General features: G+C 42.6%; 1 protein-coding gene across 1 annotated transcript in view; it reads left to right on the forward strand.

Annotated features, from left to right (window-relative positions):
• Positions 1-15,223, forward strand: part of SMURF1 (SMAD specific E3 ubiquitin protein ligase 1) — a 2,072,011-nt gene that overhangs the window by 1,016,162 nt on the left and 1,040,626 nt on the right. Inside the window, exon 7 of the mRNA XM_044089363.1 lies at positions 7,533-7,762. Within this exon, the coding sequence (XP_043945298.1) occupies positions 7,533-7,762 (230 nt within the window). The remainder of the gene's footprint in view (positions 1-7,532; positions 7,763-15,223) is intronic.

A 15,223-nucleotide genomic window follows, 5' to 3' on the forward strand; every position in this document is an offset into this window, starting at 1 on the left:
ACAAATCTCAAATTACGCCATCAACCCTAACAAATCAATAATCTTTCAGCTAAACCCCCTTGGTCTTAAAGAATTCTTTATTCCAGAAACATCAATCAAAGTTAACTATTCAATAAAATATTTGGGTATAACTTTTGCTCACCCTCAACAAGAGCTAATCAGTGGTAATTTGTACAAAACATGGTCTAAACTAAGTCACTGAAGATCTCACAAGATGGAAGAGTCTAAACCTATCTCTTCTCTCAAAAGTCGCTATTATAAAAATGAATATTCTCCCCAAACTTCTCTTTCACTTCTCCACCCTTAACCTAAACATTCTTAACACTTTTTTCTCAAAAGTAAATATCACATTGGGGAAATTTTTGTGGCACCCTAAAAATGTTAGAATCAGCTACAACAAACTTACATTTCCCAAAGACAGAGGAGCCCTGGCCCTTCCGGACTTTCTAACATATTACCATATAATTATTGCCAGTCGTATTATACACATTGCTAACTTCCAACAATCAAACATGGACTGGAATCCCCTATGGATAAAAATTTATAATGCTCATATAAAAGCATCCAAGCTCAATCCGAGAGCAATTCTCTTTCTTAACAATAAAACTCTTAAAGAACAAATAATTAACCCTATTTTAATAAAAAATATCAATGGGTTTCAAACACTCTCATAACATCCCTTGGCTTGCGACACTCTCTAGTGATGGCCCAACCAATTCATCTTAATCCAAATCTCAAATTGGGTAACAACATGCTAAATCTTGATAGTTGCCCTCTCATTAGAAACTGTACAGTTTGGGACTTCTATACAGTAAGAGACTTACCATTTAATGACATTATATCCTCCCTGGCAATGAATAAAAAATACTATATAATCATTAAACAAATACTTTACCTAATTTCTTTGGTTACTGACACGAGGCCTGTTTCCCCACCGGAATACCAACTTTACCAGACATAATAACCCAACTTTTATCAAGGACTAAAATGTTATCCAAGGTCTATAGACTAGTAACAAAAATAAAACACCAAGACAATATATTATTCTCTAAATACTGGGATGGACAAAACTAGGAAATTAAACTTAGCCAAAAACTTGATGCAATTGATGCAACAATAAAATTAACCCCATTCAAAAAACTAATTTATACCCAGCTCATGATAAACAACAACGCCTATCACACACTGTCTTTTCTAAATAAAATTAACTGAAACACTTCACCTCTATGCCCAACTTGCCCTAATTCTTTTGTAGATGTATTCCACATTGTCTGGTCCTATAAAAACGTATATAAACTTTGGTGCTCCTTAAGAGCACGTCTGGAGAAAATGGGATATATGAAGTCAACTCTAGCATGGGAAATGGCATTATTAAATATTTACCCAAGTTCATTTAAATCTGAAAATAAACATATTATAGTGACATTGTGTGCGCTTTTCAAAACTTACATTGCTTTAAACTGGCTAGACAGAGCCAAAATGTCCTGGAAGGACTTCCAATCAATGGCTGTTAAATATGTTTTGGCAAGTAAACTAAAGATAACAAGCAAAAAGAAATTAAGCTACTTCCAGAAGTATTGGAGTAACCTCCTAGATGCTCTTAATCAACATCCTACTTAGACTTTCATCCCTTCTCTCAGTCCCTCGGGCCTTATCTTAATCCCCTGGTCTTCAACTCACCTTGTCCATGTGTAATACTAGTACTGTGGTAAATACCTTCTCCTTTTAATAGCTATCTTTAACAGAACCCTTGAATGATTACATCTATCATTACCTCCTATGTTATCTTCTCCTACACTTGTGCAGGCACTATACTCTGACTTCCTTATACTAACTTCCATTCATGTAGTGACAGTCGTATGTATATATTGTATATAGTTAAGTCAAATGGGTTTTAGGCGTACTGATATACCTTCACACACACCTGCATAAATAATTACATGTCAGTGAACTTTTTTTACAACTATGTTAGCTATTATCCTACTCACTTGTTTAAAAAAGGTAAATTTCTTTTTACTATGTCAGAACTGATTATACTTGTTCCTAAGCAGAATGTATGAAGATTTTTCACTTTTTTGTTCTGAACCTATTTGCATTGTGTGATTTATATTTGTTACGTACTTGCATTTTTTAAAAAAAATGCTAATAAAAAAATCAGATTGCAAAAAAAAAGAATGACTGAAGACCTTATTACTTTAATCAGGGGAAGCCAACCTTCCACCTCTAAGAGACCTAGGACTGAGTTTGCGTATGATTCTTCTGATCAGGATTCTGAAATTACTGTTTCCTCTGATGACCAGGATTTACCTTTATCTACCTATGAGAATTCTGATGCAGAGGACTCTATTCCCTCTGCTTCCCCTCCAGAGGAGTTTTCTTTTGGTGAAACCTTGCATACTCTTAGGGAGCATTTTCGCTGGGAAAGCCAGGATTACTCTGACTCTAAAAAGAGACTTGGGGATTTCTTACTCCTGCCCCAACACAGACCTTTAGCTATCCCCCCTGTACTGGACATTGTTGTTGATGCCTTTTCGGAATCTAGCTTGGCCCCTGACACTTTACCTCCTGTTCCCAGAAAACCTAATGGATATTACAGGGTTTCTGACTCTCACAAGTTCCTCTTTAAAAATCCTACTGCGGATCCTGAGACTATTTCACAGGGACCCAAAGGCATTAAGGTTTTTACTGCCAAAAATCCTGCCACCTCTGATAGAGATTCCAGGACGCTGGATAGATGGGGTAAGAAGGTGTACACTTCTGCAACCTTGACTATTAGGGCCTTAAACTGCCAGTTTCATATGTTAAAGTATCAGCAGCATATTATTGGATTGCTTAAACAGAAAATTATGTTGATTCCTGACTGTGCTGAAAATAAAGATGTACAGGATTTAATGCATTCTGCTAAACAATTTGGAAAACATACTTTGCAATGTGGTTTTGATTCATTAGAGGCATCTTGCAGGGCTGCTGTCACTAGGTCTGTACTTAGAGAGCATGCTTGGCTTAAGGAGCAATCTTTGCCAGATCATGTTAAAGCTAAATTGCTGGATGCTCCCTTAGCAGAAGAAGTACTTAAAAAGATGGAGGAAAAAGCTAAATATATGCAAACTGTTAAAGATTTCCTGCAAGTACAGCCTCCCAGATTTAGTAGGCATTGGCCTTCTAAGAATTGGTCCTTTCCTGCCTCTTCCAGGCCTTTTCAGTCCAAACCCAGAACCAGCAGAACACCCAGGCTTCAGTCCCAAGGTACTCACAGGACCAAGCAGTGGGGGGCTCCTACTTCCAAAGCAGGGAGTAGTAAGACTCCCCCTATGGTAAACTGTCTCAATGAGTTAACTTTAAACCTTCCAAGCCCTGCACAACTGACTGTCCCTTTAGGGGGAAAGATCGCCCTGCAGGCAAAAAATTGGGAATTCATTACCCAAGACAAATGGGTTTAAATATAGTTTTCCAAGGATACAGACTCCATTTCCACTCCTTACCCAACCCCAAACGGTTGGCCAGATCTTTCCCCAAATCAGTGGGGCAGAGGCTCAAAAGCAAGTTCTCTCTCTTTTAAGCATCAGGGCTATTCAGCCTGTCCCAGAAGAAGAACGGGGACAAGGTTTCTACTCAAGACTTTTTCTGGTACCCAGAAAAGACCATTCCTGGCGTCTTATCCTGGACCTGTCTATCCTAAACACATTTTTGGTGAGCCCAAAGTTCAAGATGCTAACTCTTCATCAGCTGCTTCCTATGCTAGGCAAAGATGCCTGGTTGGCAACACTGGATTTAAAGGAAGCCTACCTACCTGCACATGCCAATAAGGAATCTTGCAGAAGATACCTATGCTTCAAAGCAGGCTACATGCACTATCAGTTCTCTGTACTGCCTTTTGGCTTCTCTACTGTGCCCAGGGTATTCACAAAGTGCCTAGCTCCAGTCATTGCATTTTGCAGGCAAAGAAATATTCAGATATACCCATACCTGGACGATTGTCTAATTCAGGCAGAAAGCCAGGACATACTATTAAATCATCTGGCATTTGTAAGGACATTAACTTCTCTGGGGTACACCATAAACGAAAAGAAATCATATCTTGTACCCTGCCAACAAATTATATTCCTGGGAGCAAGCTTAAATACAACTTCCCAGATGGCCTACCTTAATGCCAGAGAAACAAGTTCATTTGACAGCCTACTTCAAAACTACTGGCCACAAAGACCCAGCTATCTGCAAGGAAAATACTACAAGCCCTGGGGTTCATGGCCTCCTGCATTCTACTAATTCCATATGCAAGACTGCATATGAGGAAACTACAATGGTGTCTAAAAAGCCTATGGTGTCAACATTCTCAGGATCTAGAATCAATGATTCCTATCATACCTTGTCTACAGACAGTTCCTTTGGTGGGCAGAGGCCTGCCACCAGAACAAGGGACTGCCATTCACTCTACCCCATGCCGCCCAAACCCTAACAACAGACGCATCAGACTATGCATGGGGGGCTCACTTGGCAGGGAAGTGCATTCAGGGCAAATGGAACCCAAGTCAAATGCACCTGCATATCAATCAAAAAGAAATGTTGGCTGTACAGAATGCTCTGACAGCCTTCAAGGACCACATTCTTCCAGGCAATTATTGGTAAAGATGGACAACACCACTGTTATGTGGTACATAAACAAGCAGGGAGGAACCCACTCATATCCTGTCTGCAGACTAGCCATGGCTCTGTGGAACACAGCTTTGAGCTACCAAGTGCACCTACAGGCTGAATTCCTGCCAGGAAAGCTAAATACACTGGCAGACGACTTGAGCAGAAATCTCATGGACCCACACGAGTGGAAACTGGAACCAAAGATATTCAACATGTTGAGAAACAAATGTGGGAGCCCAGAGACCTGCTTGCCTCCCTCCAGAACTCCTAGTTTGACAAATCCTGCACAAGGACTCCCCACAAGCAAGCTTGGAAAGTGGATGCCCTGTCCTTCACCTGGAAAAACCTATCAGTTTATGCCTTCCCCCTCTGCCTCTCCTCTCCAAGGTACTGCTAAGGATCAAACAGGACAAACCAAGGACAATACTGATTGCACCAGACTGGCCATGCCAACACTGGTATCCCCTCTTGCGCAGTGTCACTGCTGGCACCATGGCACCTGCCCTGCTGTCCCAGCAGGAGGGCCAGATTCTGCACCCACAGCTTCAAGCCCTGAACCTGGCAGCCTCGTTAATTACCTGATCTCTCTGTTACCATCCCTCAGTAAGCAAGTGATGGATGTCATTCTGGAGGCAAGGAGGCCTAGTACTAGAAAATCCTATGCTGAAAAATGGAAAAGATTCTGTTCCCGGAGCCAAACTCAGGAAAACAGCCTTCCTTCTAGCCATCACTTCAGCAAAAAGGGTGACTGAATTACAGGGTCTCATGGCAGTGGAGCCTTTCATCATCTTTCATGCGGACAGGGTGTCCCTCAGGACCAATCCCTCCTTCATGCCCAAGGTGATATCCAGTGTGGCCTTGAATCAGTCCATTCACTTGCCAACCTTCTCTAATCCACAGAACAAAGGGGAGCAAATACTGCACTCCTTGGACATGCAGAGACAAGTTAGATTTTACTTGGACAGGACTAAACCTCTCAGGAAATCTGAACAGCTGCTGGTTGCATTTGCTGCAGGGGCAGAGAAGGCCATTTCAAAGCAAACCACTGCATTCCTTTCTGCTATAAGCACCATAGAAAACCTACCCCACAGTGGATAAGACCACATTCAACCAGGGCTGCATCTACCTCTACAACCTTTCTCAGAGGTGTCCCTACCAGGGACATCCTAGAAGCTGCTACCTGGAGTTCTGTACATACCTTCACCAAGCATTACCACTTGCCATTTTTTTCTAAATCCAAGTGGTAAATTAAGAAATCCAGAGCTGGCTTTGCCACTGCAGTCTTGCATGGCCTTGTAGCTGGTCCTAATGCTATCTAATTACCTCCTCCCATCCTTAGCTTTGGGAATCTACCCAAATGTGATGACTGCAACAGTGAAACACGAAGAACATAGTACAGTTGTGTACACTTACCTTAAATGTAGATGTTTCACTGTATTCACTGTTGCAGTCCTGGTTACCCTCCCTCCAGCCCCCTGACTTCTGTTGGCTATACCTGTATTCTTGTTTGCTATACTTAAAGCATTTTGGTGTATTTGCTTTTTTGTTGGCGGTGTAACCTTATATACAATTGCTTCCCATTATGGGGGCACCTGACATCTGGGGCAAGAAAAACTGATGTAATGGTGTCGGCTGCATTCTTTATACCCCTGACTACCTGACATCATGGAAGATGAGACAGCATCCAATGCAGGGCCCAAGACTTTGATAATCAGGCCGACTGAGGGCTACTGTAAGCAGATAACCCAAATGTGATGACTGCAACAGTGAATACACTCGAACATCTACATTTATGGTAAGTGTATGCAACTGTACTTTTTGGAATAGCCCAGCCAGAGCCCAGACCTAAATCCAATAGAAAATCAGTGGGGTGACCTGAAGAGGGCTGTGCACAAGAGATGCCCTCGAAATCTGACAGATTTGGAGTGCTTTTGCAAGGAAGAGTGCGCTAATATTTCCAAGTCAAGATGTGCCATGCTGATACTCCTACCCAAGAAGACTGAATGCTGTAATTAAATCAAAAAATGCTTCAACAAAGTTTTAGTTTAAGGGTGTACACACTTATGCAACCAGCTTATTGTGCGTTTTTTGTTTTTTATATTTTTTTCCTCTAACAGATTTGTTTGTTTTTCAATTGAATTGTACAGGTTATAGGTCACATTAAAGGTGGGAAAAGTTTTGAAATGATTTATTGCGGTGTCATTTTTTTTTTATATCACAAAAACTTAGCATTTTAACAGGGGTGTGTAAACTTAATATATCCACTGTGATTACATGCTTTTCAGATTAGTTTACACAGATCCACATATGCTTACAAATTGGGTATTTTTTGACACCCCCCCCCCTTTAACAATGCATGTACTCTTATGGTGTTGCTGAATGTGGATATTATTTTTAAGTTGATTGTTGGTGTGGTGCAAGTGCAATTTCTTAATGCTACTGCTATGAGTGATGTGGTACCCTAAATTAGACTTTGTCATAAAGTGCGACTGAGTTTAGGAGGAACGTTTCAGCATTAGAATTTTCTCTCTCTCTGTCAGGTATCAGGCTAACAAGCCAGAGATATTACTGTTGAGCTGGGATTGAGCAGTTACTTGGTCATATGAAGAGTGATCTCTCATTCTGATGTGCTTTATAGTAGTATTGTGCAGTTTACAGTATGTGAGTTTGATATGACTAGAAAGCCTTTGTGTTTGGTGTGAGTGTAATAACATGTTTGCATGCACCATTTGGTTCAATGTGTTTTAGCTCATCTGTGCCAATTTTAAGAAGTTATAAGGAAAGTATGAATCTTTTTAAAGACTGGACTGCAGAGATGTATATTTATTGTACTGAAAAAAAAAATTAAATGGAAATTGAAGATGTTTAAAAAAAGCCTCTTTTGTTTATTTTTAAAGAACTGTTTATGATGACTCAGGACCGGGAAGGCCACTTAGTTTTGTAGATGAACCTGCACCATACAGCGATTCTTCAGGAGCAGCAGGTGGAGGAAACAGATTGGAATCGCCTAGTCAGGATCAAAGGTTTTTGTTGCAACGGCTTAGAAATAATGAGATCAGAGGTCTCATACAAACACCACAGAACCGATCCCATGGATACCAGTTGGCTGATTTACCTGAAGGCTATGGTATGAGCTTGAAAAATATTTGTGTTCACTTGTTCTTACTATCTTTTTGTTTTTTTCCCACCTTCAGCAGTGTTAATTGATGATGTCTTATCATAGTTAACATTTTTCTCTAGTTTTGGAATGAAAGTGATACTTTATGTGCGTACTAAGAGAGACCTGTTAAAACTGTTTTTGCTTGGCCTTCAAGGAGGGCTAGTACGTAGCCCACCATGAGTCATGCTGTTGCCAGCCTGAGGCATCTGTGTGCCTGTATCTTACCTTTCTATCCTTTGTTGTCTGAGTTAGTACCACTAAGCTAGTGGCCTCTTTTCAGGGGAGACCTGAGGTAGTACTTGTACTACTTGAGGAAATTTGACCAGGAGATGAGGTACAGTATGTGCTGTTGTGCAGTTATACCTTTTTTGTGTCTTAGAAGTTCCTGTTTTTGTGCTTTCAAGCCAGTGTAGTTTGATGCTTCTCCCACCTGATACACTTTGATCCTTATACTTCATTCAGTACCCTCTGATAACATGACAGTCATTGGTTGCTCCATTGCATTGTGGTTAATTCATTAATCTGGTCTAGCCTTCCTTTGTATGTATATTAACTTTATTGCCCTATTATATTTTTTCTGATGTTGTTCAATAGCTTCTTTACCTTCTTATCCACCTTGCCCAGTTGTTCTGCCAGTAAGGGTGATATCCAGGCCATTTTGTCCTTTGGCTGGAGTGAGGTCCACATCTTCAGCCGATGCATTACCCTACGAGGAACAAGTCGGATATAAGGAACTGGAGTAACTCACCCATCATGCAGTGACCTGACATCATCCCTGTGTCAGCTGGAGGGTTTATTGGAACTGCTGATCTATGGTACTCTAGGCATGCCTCCACACAAGTGGGAATGTTCCCTAGGTTTAAATGTGGTGTGTGCCATGCTGACCAAAGTACTGATATTTGCAATTCTCAAACACTTCTGCTGGGGTTACTGGTTCAGAGGGGCACACCGTTTCCTTCCTGCAAGAATGTGAGAGCCTGTGACAACCTTTCACTCCCACCTTCCCCTGTTTTTCCAGCATCCAAGCTGCTAGTTGTTACTAGGTCATCTGTTATATTTCTTATTATTTTGCTCAGTGCTTTAAATCACAACAGAAGTCTGAAAAATGCTGTTGGGTTGAAAGGTTCATAGGTGTTACTAGGCTTTATGACCACAAGGGCCTTTGTAACCTCAGCCATGCAACACAAATCTCTGACTAATTCCGATACCTTTGATAAGTGTAAGCACGGGCCTCGGAGATAAACCATTTATAGGTTACCTGTGTCTATTAGAGACATAGGTGCCAAATCAGGGATGAATTTCCGGTTTTCCATCCAGTTGTTCAAGTTGCACTTGAATTGGGTTAGGGAGGAACTCTGCTTCACATAGATGGGGGAGCCTGTTCCATAGACAGGGTAGTTTCTGGGATACATGCTTCTCTCCCGCAGGTCCTGTTTATATCTTAGGCAAGGTTTAAGTCTTTAGAATGGGTAATTCTAGTGCTGTTTGTTTTGTGGATATGCAGGAAGTCCATCAGAGTGGGGTCTGACAATGCCAGGCATAGATCTCCCCTTAAAAGCATGTAGGAGACAGAATACAGGGATAGAGCCTTGAGGCGGTCTGCATAGGACATTTTACTTATGCCCTGTATTCTTTTAGGAAGGAACCTCTGTGGACATTCCAATTGTATAAGCCTGGTTAGATGCATACCAGAAGGGGCATTGTACTCAATGATAGGTCTGATGAATGCCGAATACGGTGGAACAATGAATTCCTTGAACGTAGATGCCATACCTTTGCTTTTAAGATGTGCAACATAGAATGATTTCCTTACCTCTGTAGAAACATGATGGTCAAAGGCTAGATTACTTATTTAGTGCGTCCCTAAGTATCCGATTACAGGGTTAACTCTAAGGGGTGTGTTGTCAATATGACTTACCAAAGGATACTGTTCTGCACTTCTTGGCATTTAGTTTTAGTCCATGGTTCTGACACCAGTTGTTTGTCTGTCAGCCCCTCTTAGAGAACATTTGTGTCAGTGTGAGATTCAGTGACTGCTCCTAATTTGCAATCATCTGCAAATTTAGTCTGAGACCACTGACACTGGCCTTGACTTCTGAGAAGTAAATGCCAAAAAGGAGCAATCCAATGACTGATCCTTGAGGGACTCCTTTTGTGACTGGCCTCTTTGCAGAGGTGGACTCCCCAGTTCTAACTTACTGGGTCCTATGAACCCAGGTGGCTATCCACCGGGTGACATACGGGTTTGTGCCCAACCTCTTGAGTTTGTCAACAATGCTTGAGTAGAATATTGTCATATGCCTTGGCCAGGTCAAGGTAGGCAGTGTGAACGATTTTGCCCTCATCTTGCTTTGATGACATTCTCAAAGAAGTCCACCAGACTCAGTAGGCATGATATGCTCTTGACAGAACTAAACTGGGTTGGGTCCAGTATCTGGAGGTTTACTGTATCTCTGTTGATCATCTCCATGATAATTCTTTCCATGGCTTTACATACAAGACTAGTAAGACTTATGGGTCTGTAGTTTTCAGGGTCTGTAGATGGCCCACCTTTCTGCAGAGGGATGACTTTCACCATTCATGAGGCACAATGCCTGTTTGGAGGCTACAGTTAAATAGTAATTTCAGAGGCCTTGATAGGTCATGTTTTATGTTATTTAGAAGGCATCCTGGGATATTGTCTGGGTCCATTGATTCAGTGTTCTTTGTCTTAGAGCATTTAGGACTTGTTCCCTAGTGATAGTAGGGGGAGTTACGTTTGATGATATTTCCTGAGGAAAGGTTGAGGGGGAGAGACGAGTAAAGTTGGAGCTGAATTTATCAGTCAGGAGGTTTGCCATGTCTTCTGGCTCATTATATGTTGCTCCATTTACAATGAGCTCTGCACACAATTGTATGTTGCCTTTGAGGTTGTGGACATAGCTAAAGCATGCTATGTGGTTGTCCTTGGCCTGGGAGGCCAAACTTTGTCAAATTTGGCTTTGGTAGACTATTTGTCCTCTGAGTTGTGTTTAGTTTGCTGAGAGTGCTTTTATCCTGCTGGGTGCTGCACCTCCTAAATTTTGCCATGACTTTCTTCCTCCTGTTATACAGCCTATTGATATTGTGATTCCACAAGGGTGGATTGTTTTTTGAGTTAGTTCTGTACTTCTTTCTGGTGGGTATAGCTGCCTCTATGCAGCTGTTAACATGCTTGTACAGGGTTTCTGTGAACAGATGTTCATCGTGTTTCACTGATGCAGTCATTACACTTGGGTTATCCTGCTGGCAGGCTACCCGCAGTCGGCCTGAATTCCAAAGTCTTGGTCCGCCGTCGGATGCTGTCTCCTCTTCCCTGACGTCAGTGCGCCAGGGGTATAAGAGATGCAGCCGACGCCATTTTCTTCAGTCTTTCTTGCCGCGCGGTGCCTGAAGCAAAAGCAGTTCGCAAGCGACTGTCGGCAGACTCCTGAGATTTTCGAAATTGAATTTCAGATCTGAAGTCTTCTATAAAGCGAAGTACCCTGTTGGGGAAACTTTTTTCTTGCTCCAGACCGATGTCAGAAAAAGTTAACAATTGTATTTCTTGTGGGAAGCAAATTACCTCATAGGGATTTTCACTCTTACTGTATTCCTTGCCTAGTCCCTGACCACGACATTGCTAGTTGCCGGTTTTGTGCTAGATTTAACCAACGGACTGTTAAGCGTCAGTACGATTTTGCTTTTCATTACTTTGGCTGAAGGTTTAACTACATAATGCCGTCGGAACAGCCAATGACCGGTGTTCATAAAAAGCGCAAGGAAAAACAAAAGGACAGGCATCCAAGGTCCAAAACCGACGATGAAGCCTCTTCTAGGCCAGTCGCCAGTTCTCAGTGAGGCGCTTTCGCAGCCCCTGACACCCACTACCTCAGAGCCACAGGCCGCCTCCGACTCCCACGTGGAGACAGCTAGGCCTCTGGATACTCGAGGTATTGGGCCTTAGGAAACTAATTCCTCAGATGGGTCCGGAGCCGCTGAGCGGGCATTGGCTTCTGAGGGTGTTTTCAGTCCTACACAGCTTTATATAAAGCCAACTTCAGCATCCAAGACAAAGACTAAAACAGTTTTAAAGACAAGGAAACCAGTACAGCACTCTCCAGGACAGACTTCCATTCCTAAGAAACAGATGCTCAAAATGGCCGAAGACCTAATTACTTTGATCAGGGGTTCCCATCCCCCTCCTGATAAGAGGCCTAGGCAAGACACTGAATATGATTCGTCTAATTAGGTTTCCATTTCCTCTGACTCCTCTTCAGAACAGGGATACTCTATTCCTCCCTATGAGGATTCTGATGCTGAAGAATCTATTCCTTCAGCTTCTCCTCCTGAGGATTACTCATTTGGGGGAACCTTGCATACCATGAGGGAGCATTTCCACTGGGAGAGCCAAGATTATTCTGATTCTAAGAAAAGGCTCAGAGACTTACTACCTTAGCACAGACCTCTTGCTATTCCTCCTGTTCTAGACATTGTAGATGACGTATTTTCAGAGTCTGGCCTGTCTCCCGACTCTTTACCTCCTGCACCTGTTAAGCCAGACAGATACTACAGGGTTCCAGATTCTCATAAATTCTATATAAAAACCTGCTGCTGACCCAGAAATTATTTCACAGGGTCCCAAAGGGGTCAAGGCTGCTACTGCAAAGAACCCTGTCCCCTCAGATAGAGATTCTAGGGCACTGGACAGATGGGGAAAAAAAGTTTACTTCTGCTATCTTGGCTGTAAGGGCTTTAAATTGTCAGTTTCATATGCTTAAATATCAGCAATATTTAATGTCTCTGTTAAAACAGAAAATGTTGACAAATTCTGAATGTGCTGAGAACAAGGAATTGCAGGATTTATTGCATGCAGCTTAAGTGGGAAAACATCCTTTGCAATGTGGTTATGATTCACTGGAGGCCTCTTGCAGGGCCGCTGTAACAGGCTCTGTCATTAGAAGGCATGCTTGGTTAAAGGAACAGACTCTGCCAGATCTTGTTAAAGCAAAATTATTGGATGCTCCATTACAGCATGATACTTTGTTTGGTGTTAAGGCAGAAGAGGTGGTGAAGTAAATGGAGGCTAAAGCAAAATCAATGCAGACAGCGAAGGATTTCTTACAGGTGCAGTCACCCAGATTTAGCAGGAACTGGACTTCTAAGAATTGGTCCTTTCCCGTGTCAGACAGGCCACAATGAGGCAGTTACAGATGCCCTAGAGGCAGACAACAGCCCCAGGGCTCATACAGGCCCAAACAGTGGGGTGCTTCTACCTCCAAAAGCGGAGAAGACAAATCACAGCCATATAGGAAACGGTCCCAATGACTTCCCTCTGCCAATGCCAAGCATTTATCTTTTGGCAGCACCCTTAGGGGGAAAGCTAGCACTTTTTTCACAAAATTGGCACATGAATACCCAGGACAAATGGGTCTTAAATATAGTCTCTCAGGGCTACAGGTTCCACTTTCACACCCTTCCAAAGGCAAAAGGTATGCCAGACCTGCCACACAATCAATGGGCAGAGGCACAAAACCAAGTTTCATCTGTCATGGACATGAGGGCTATTCAGCCAGTGCTACAAGAGCAAGGACAAGGATTTTACTCAAGACTTTTCTTAGTATCAAGAAAGGACAAAGCATGGAGACCGATTCTGGACCTGTCTATTCTAAATACTTTTCTGGACGTTCCAAAATTCAAAATGTTGACACTGCAGCAACTTCTGCCCATGCTGGGCAAGAAGGCTTGGCTCGTAACTTTGGACTTCAAAGAGGCATACCTGCATGTCCCAATCAGACAATCTTGCAGAAGATTCCTCAGATTCATAGCTGGCTCAATGCACTACCAATTCTCTGCACTGCCCTTTGGCTTATCTACTGCGCCCAGGGTCTTCACAAAATGCCTGGCACCAGTAATTGCATTTTGCAGACAAAGAGGAATTCAGATATATCCCTACTTGGATGACTGCCTTATTCAAGCAGAGGCCAAAGACATTCTACTAAAGCATCTGGCGTTTGTAAAAAGATTACTAATTTGCCTAGGGTACACTGTAAACGAAAAGAAATCAAAACTAGTACCCTTTCAAGAGATAATATTCCTGGGTGTAAGCTTAAATACAACTGCCCAGTTGGCTTATCTTACGCCAGACAAACAAAGGCAACTGACTTCTTACTTTGAAAACATGGCAACAAAGACCCAGTTATCTGCAAGAAAAATTCTGCAGGCTCTGGGCTACATGGCCTCCTGCATTCTGCTAATTCCATATGCAAGACTGCATATGAGGAAACTACTATGGTACCTAAAAAGTGTTTGGACTCAACATTGCCACAGCCTGGAATCATTAATTTCACTCATTCCCTGCCTGCAACAGGAGTTTCGATGGTGGGCACAGGCCTGTCACCACAACAAGGGACAGCCATTCACTTTACCCACATCCAGGCAAACACTAACAGCAGATGCATCAGATTATGCCTGGGGGGCCCACATGGCAGGAAAATGTATTCAGGGCACATGCCCCCCAAGCCAAAGGCATCTACACATCAATCAAAAAGAGATGCTAGCTGTACAAAATGCCCTGACAGCCTTCAAGGACCTACTTCATCCAGGACAGCTGCTGATAAAGACGGACAACACCACAGTCATGTGGTACATAAACAAGCAGGGGGGCACACATTCCTGCCCCCTCTGCAGACAAGCCATGATTTTGTGTAACACAGCATTGACTTACCAAGTACACCTGCAAGCACAATTCCTGCCAGGAAAAACAAATGCTCTGGCAGACGAACTAAGCAGACACCTCATGGACCCTCACGAGTGGAAACTAGATCCACAAATCTTCAGCATGATAACAAGGAAATGGGGACGACCAGACATAGATCTTTTTGCCTCCCCTCACAACTGCCAACTTCAGAGATTCTGCACAAGGACTTAACACAAACAAGCATGGAAAGTGGATGCTCTGTCATTCAGCTGGAACAACCTTACAGTATATGCCTTTCCTCCACTGCCTCACCTCCCCAAGGTACTCCTAAAGGGTCAGACAAGAGAAGCCACAAATGATACTGATTGCCCCGGATTGGCCACGCCAACACTGGTACCCAATCCTAAGGAGCTTGTCCCAAGGCCCAGCATGGACATTGGCTCAAATTCCTCATTTACTGACCCAACAAAACAATCAGATCCTGCACATGCGACTCAGAACTCTAAATCTAGCTGCATGACGGATACAGTAACCATTCAGAATACACCTCTCTCTAAAGCGGTTATGGATGTCATTTTGGAGGCCAGGAGGCCCAGCACCAGAAAATCTTATGCAGAAAAATGGAAGAGATTCTGTGCTTGGAACCAGGCACAAGGAATTGACACGCTTGTTCCAAATATTTCTCAGATTTTACAATATCTAACTGAGATGCTGGACAAAGGCCTATCCTT

Source organism: Protopterus annectens, chromosome 12.part0 (assembly GCF_019279795.1).
Source record: "Protopterus annectens isolate FY-2018-M chromosome 12.part0, PAN1.0, whole genome shotgun sequence".
NCBI lineage: Eukaryota > Metazoa > Chordata > Ceratodontiformes > Protopteridae > Protopterus > Protopterus annectens.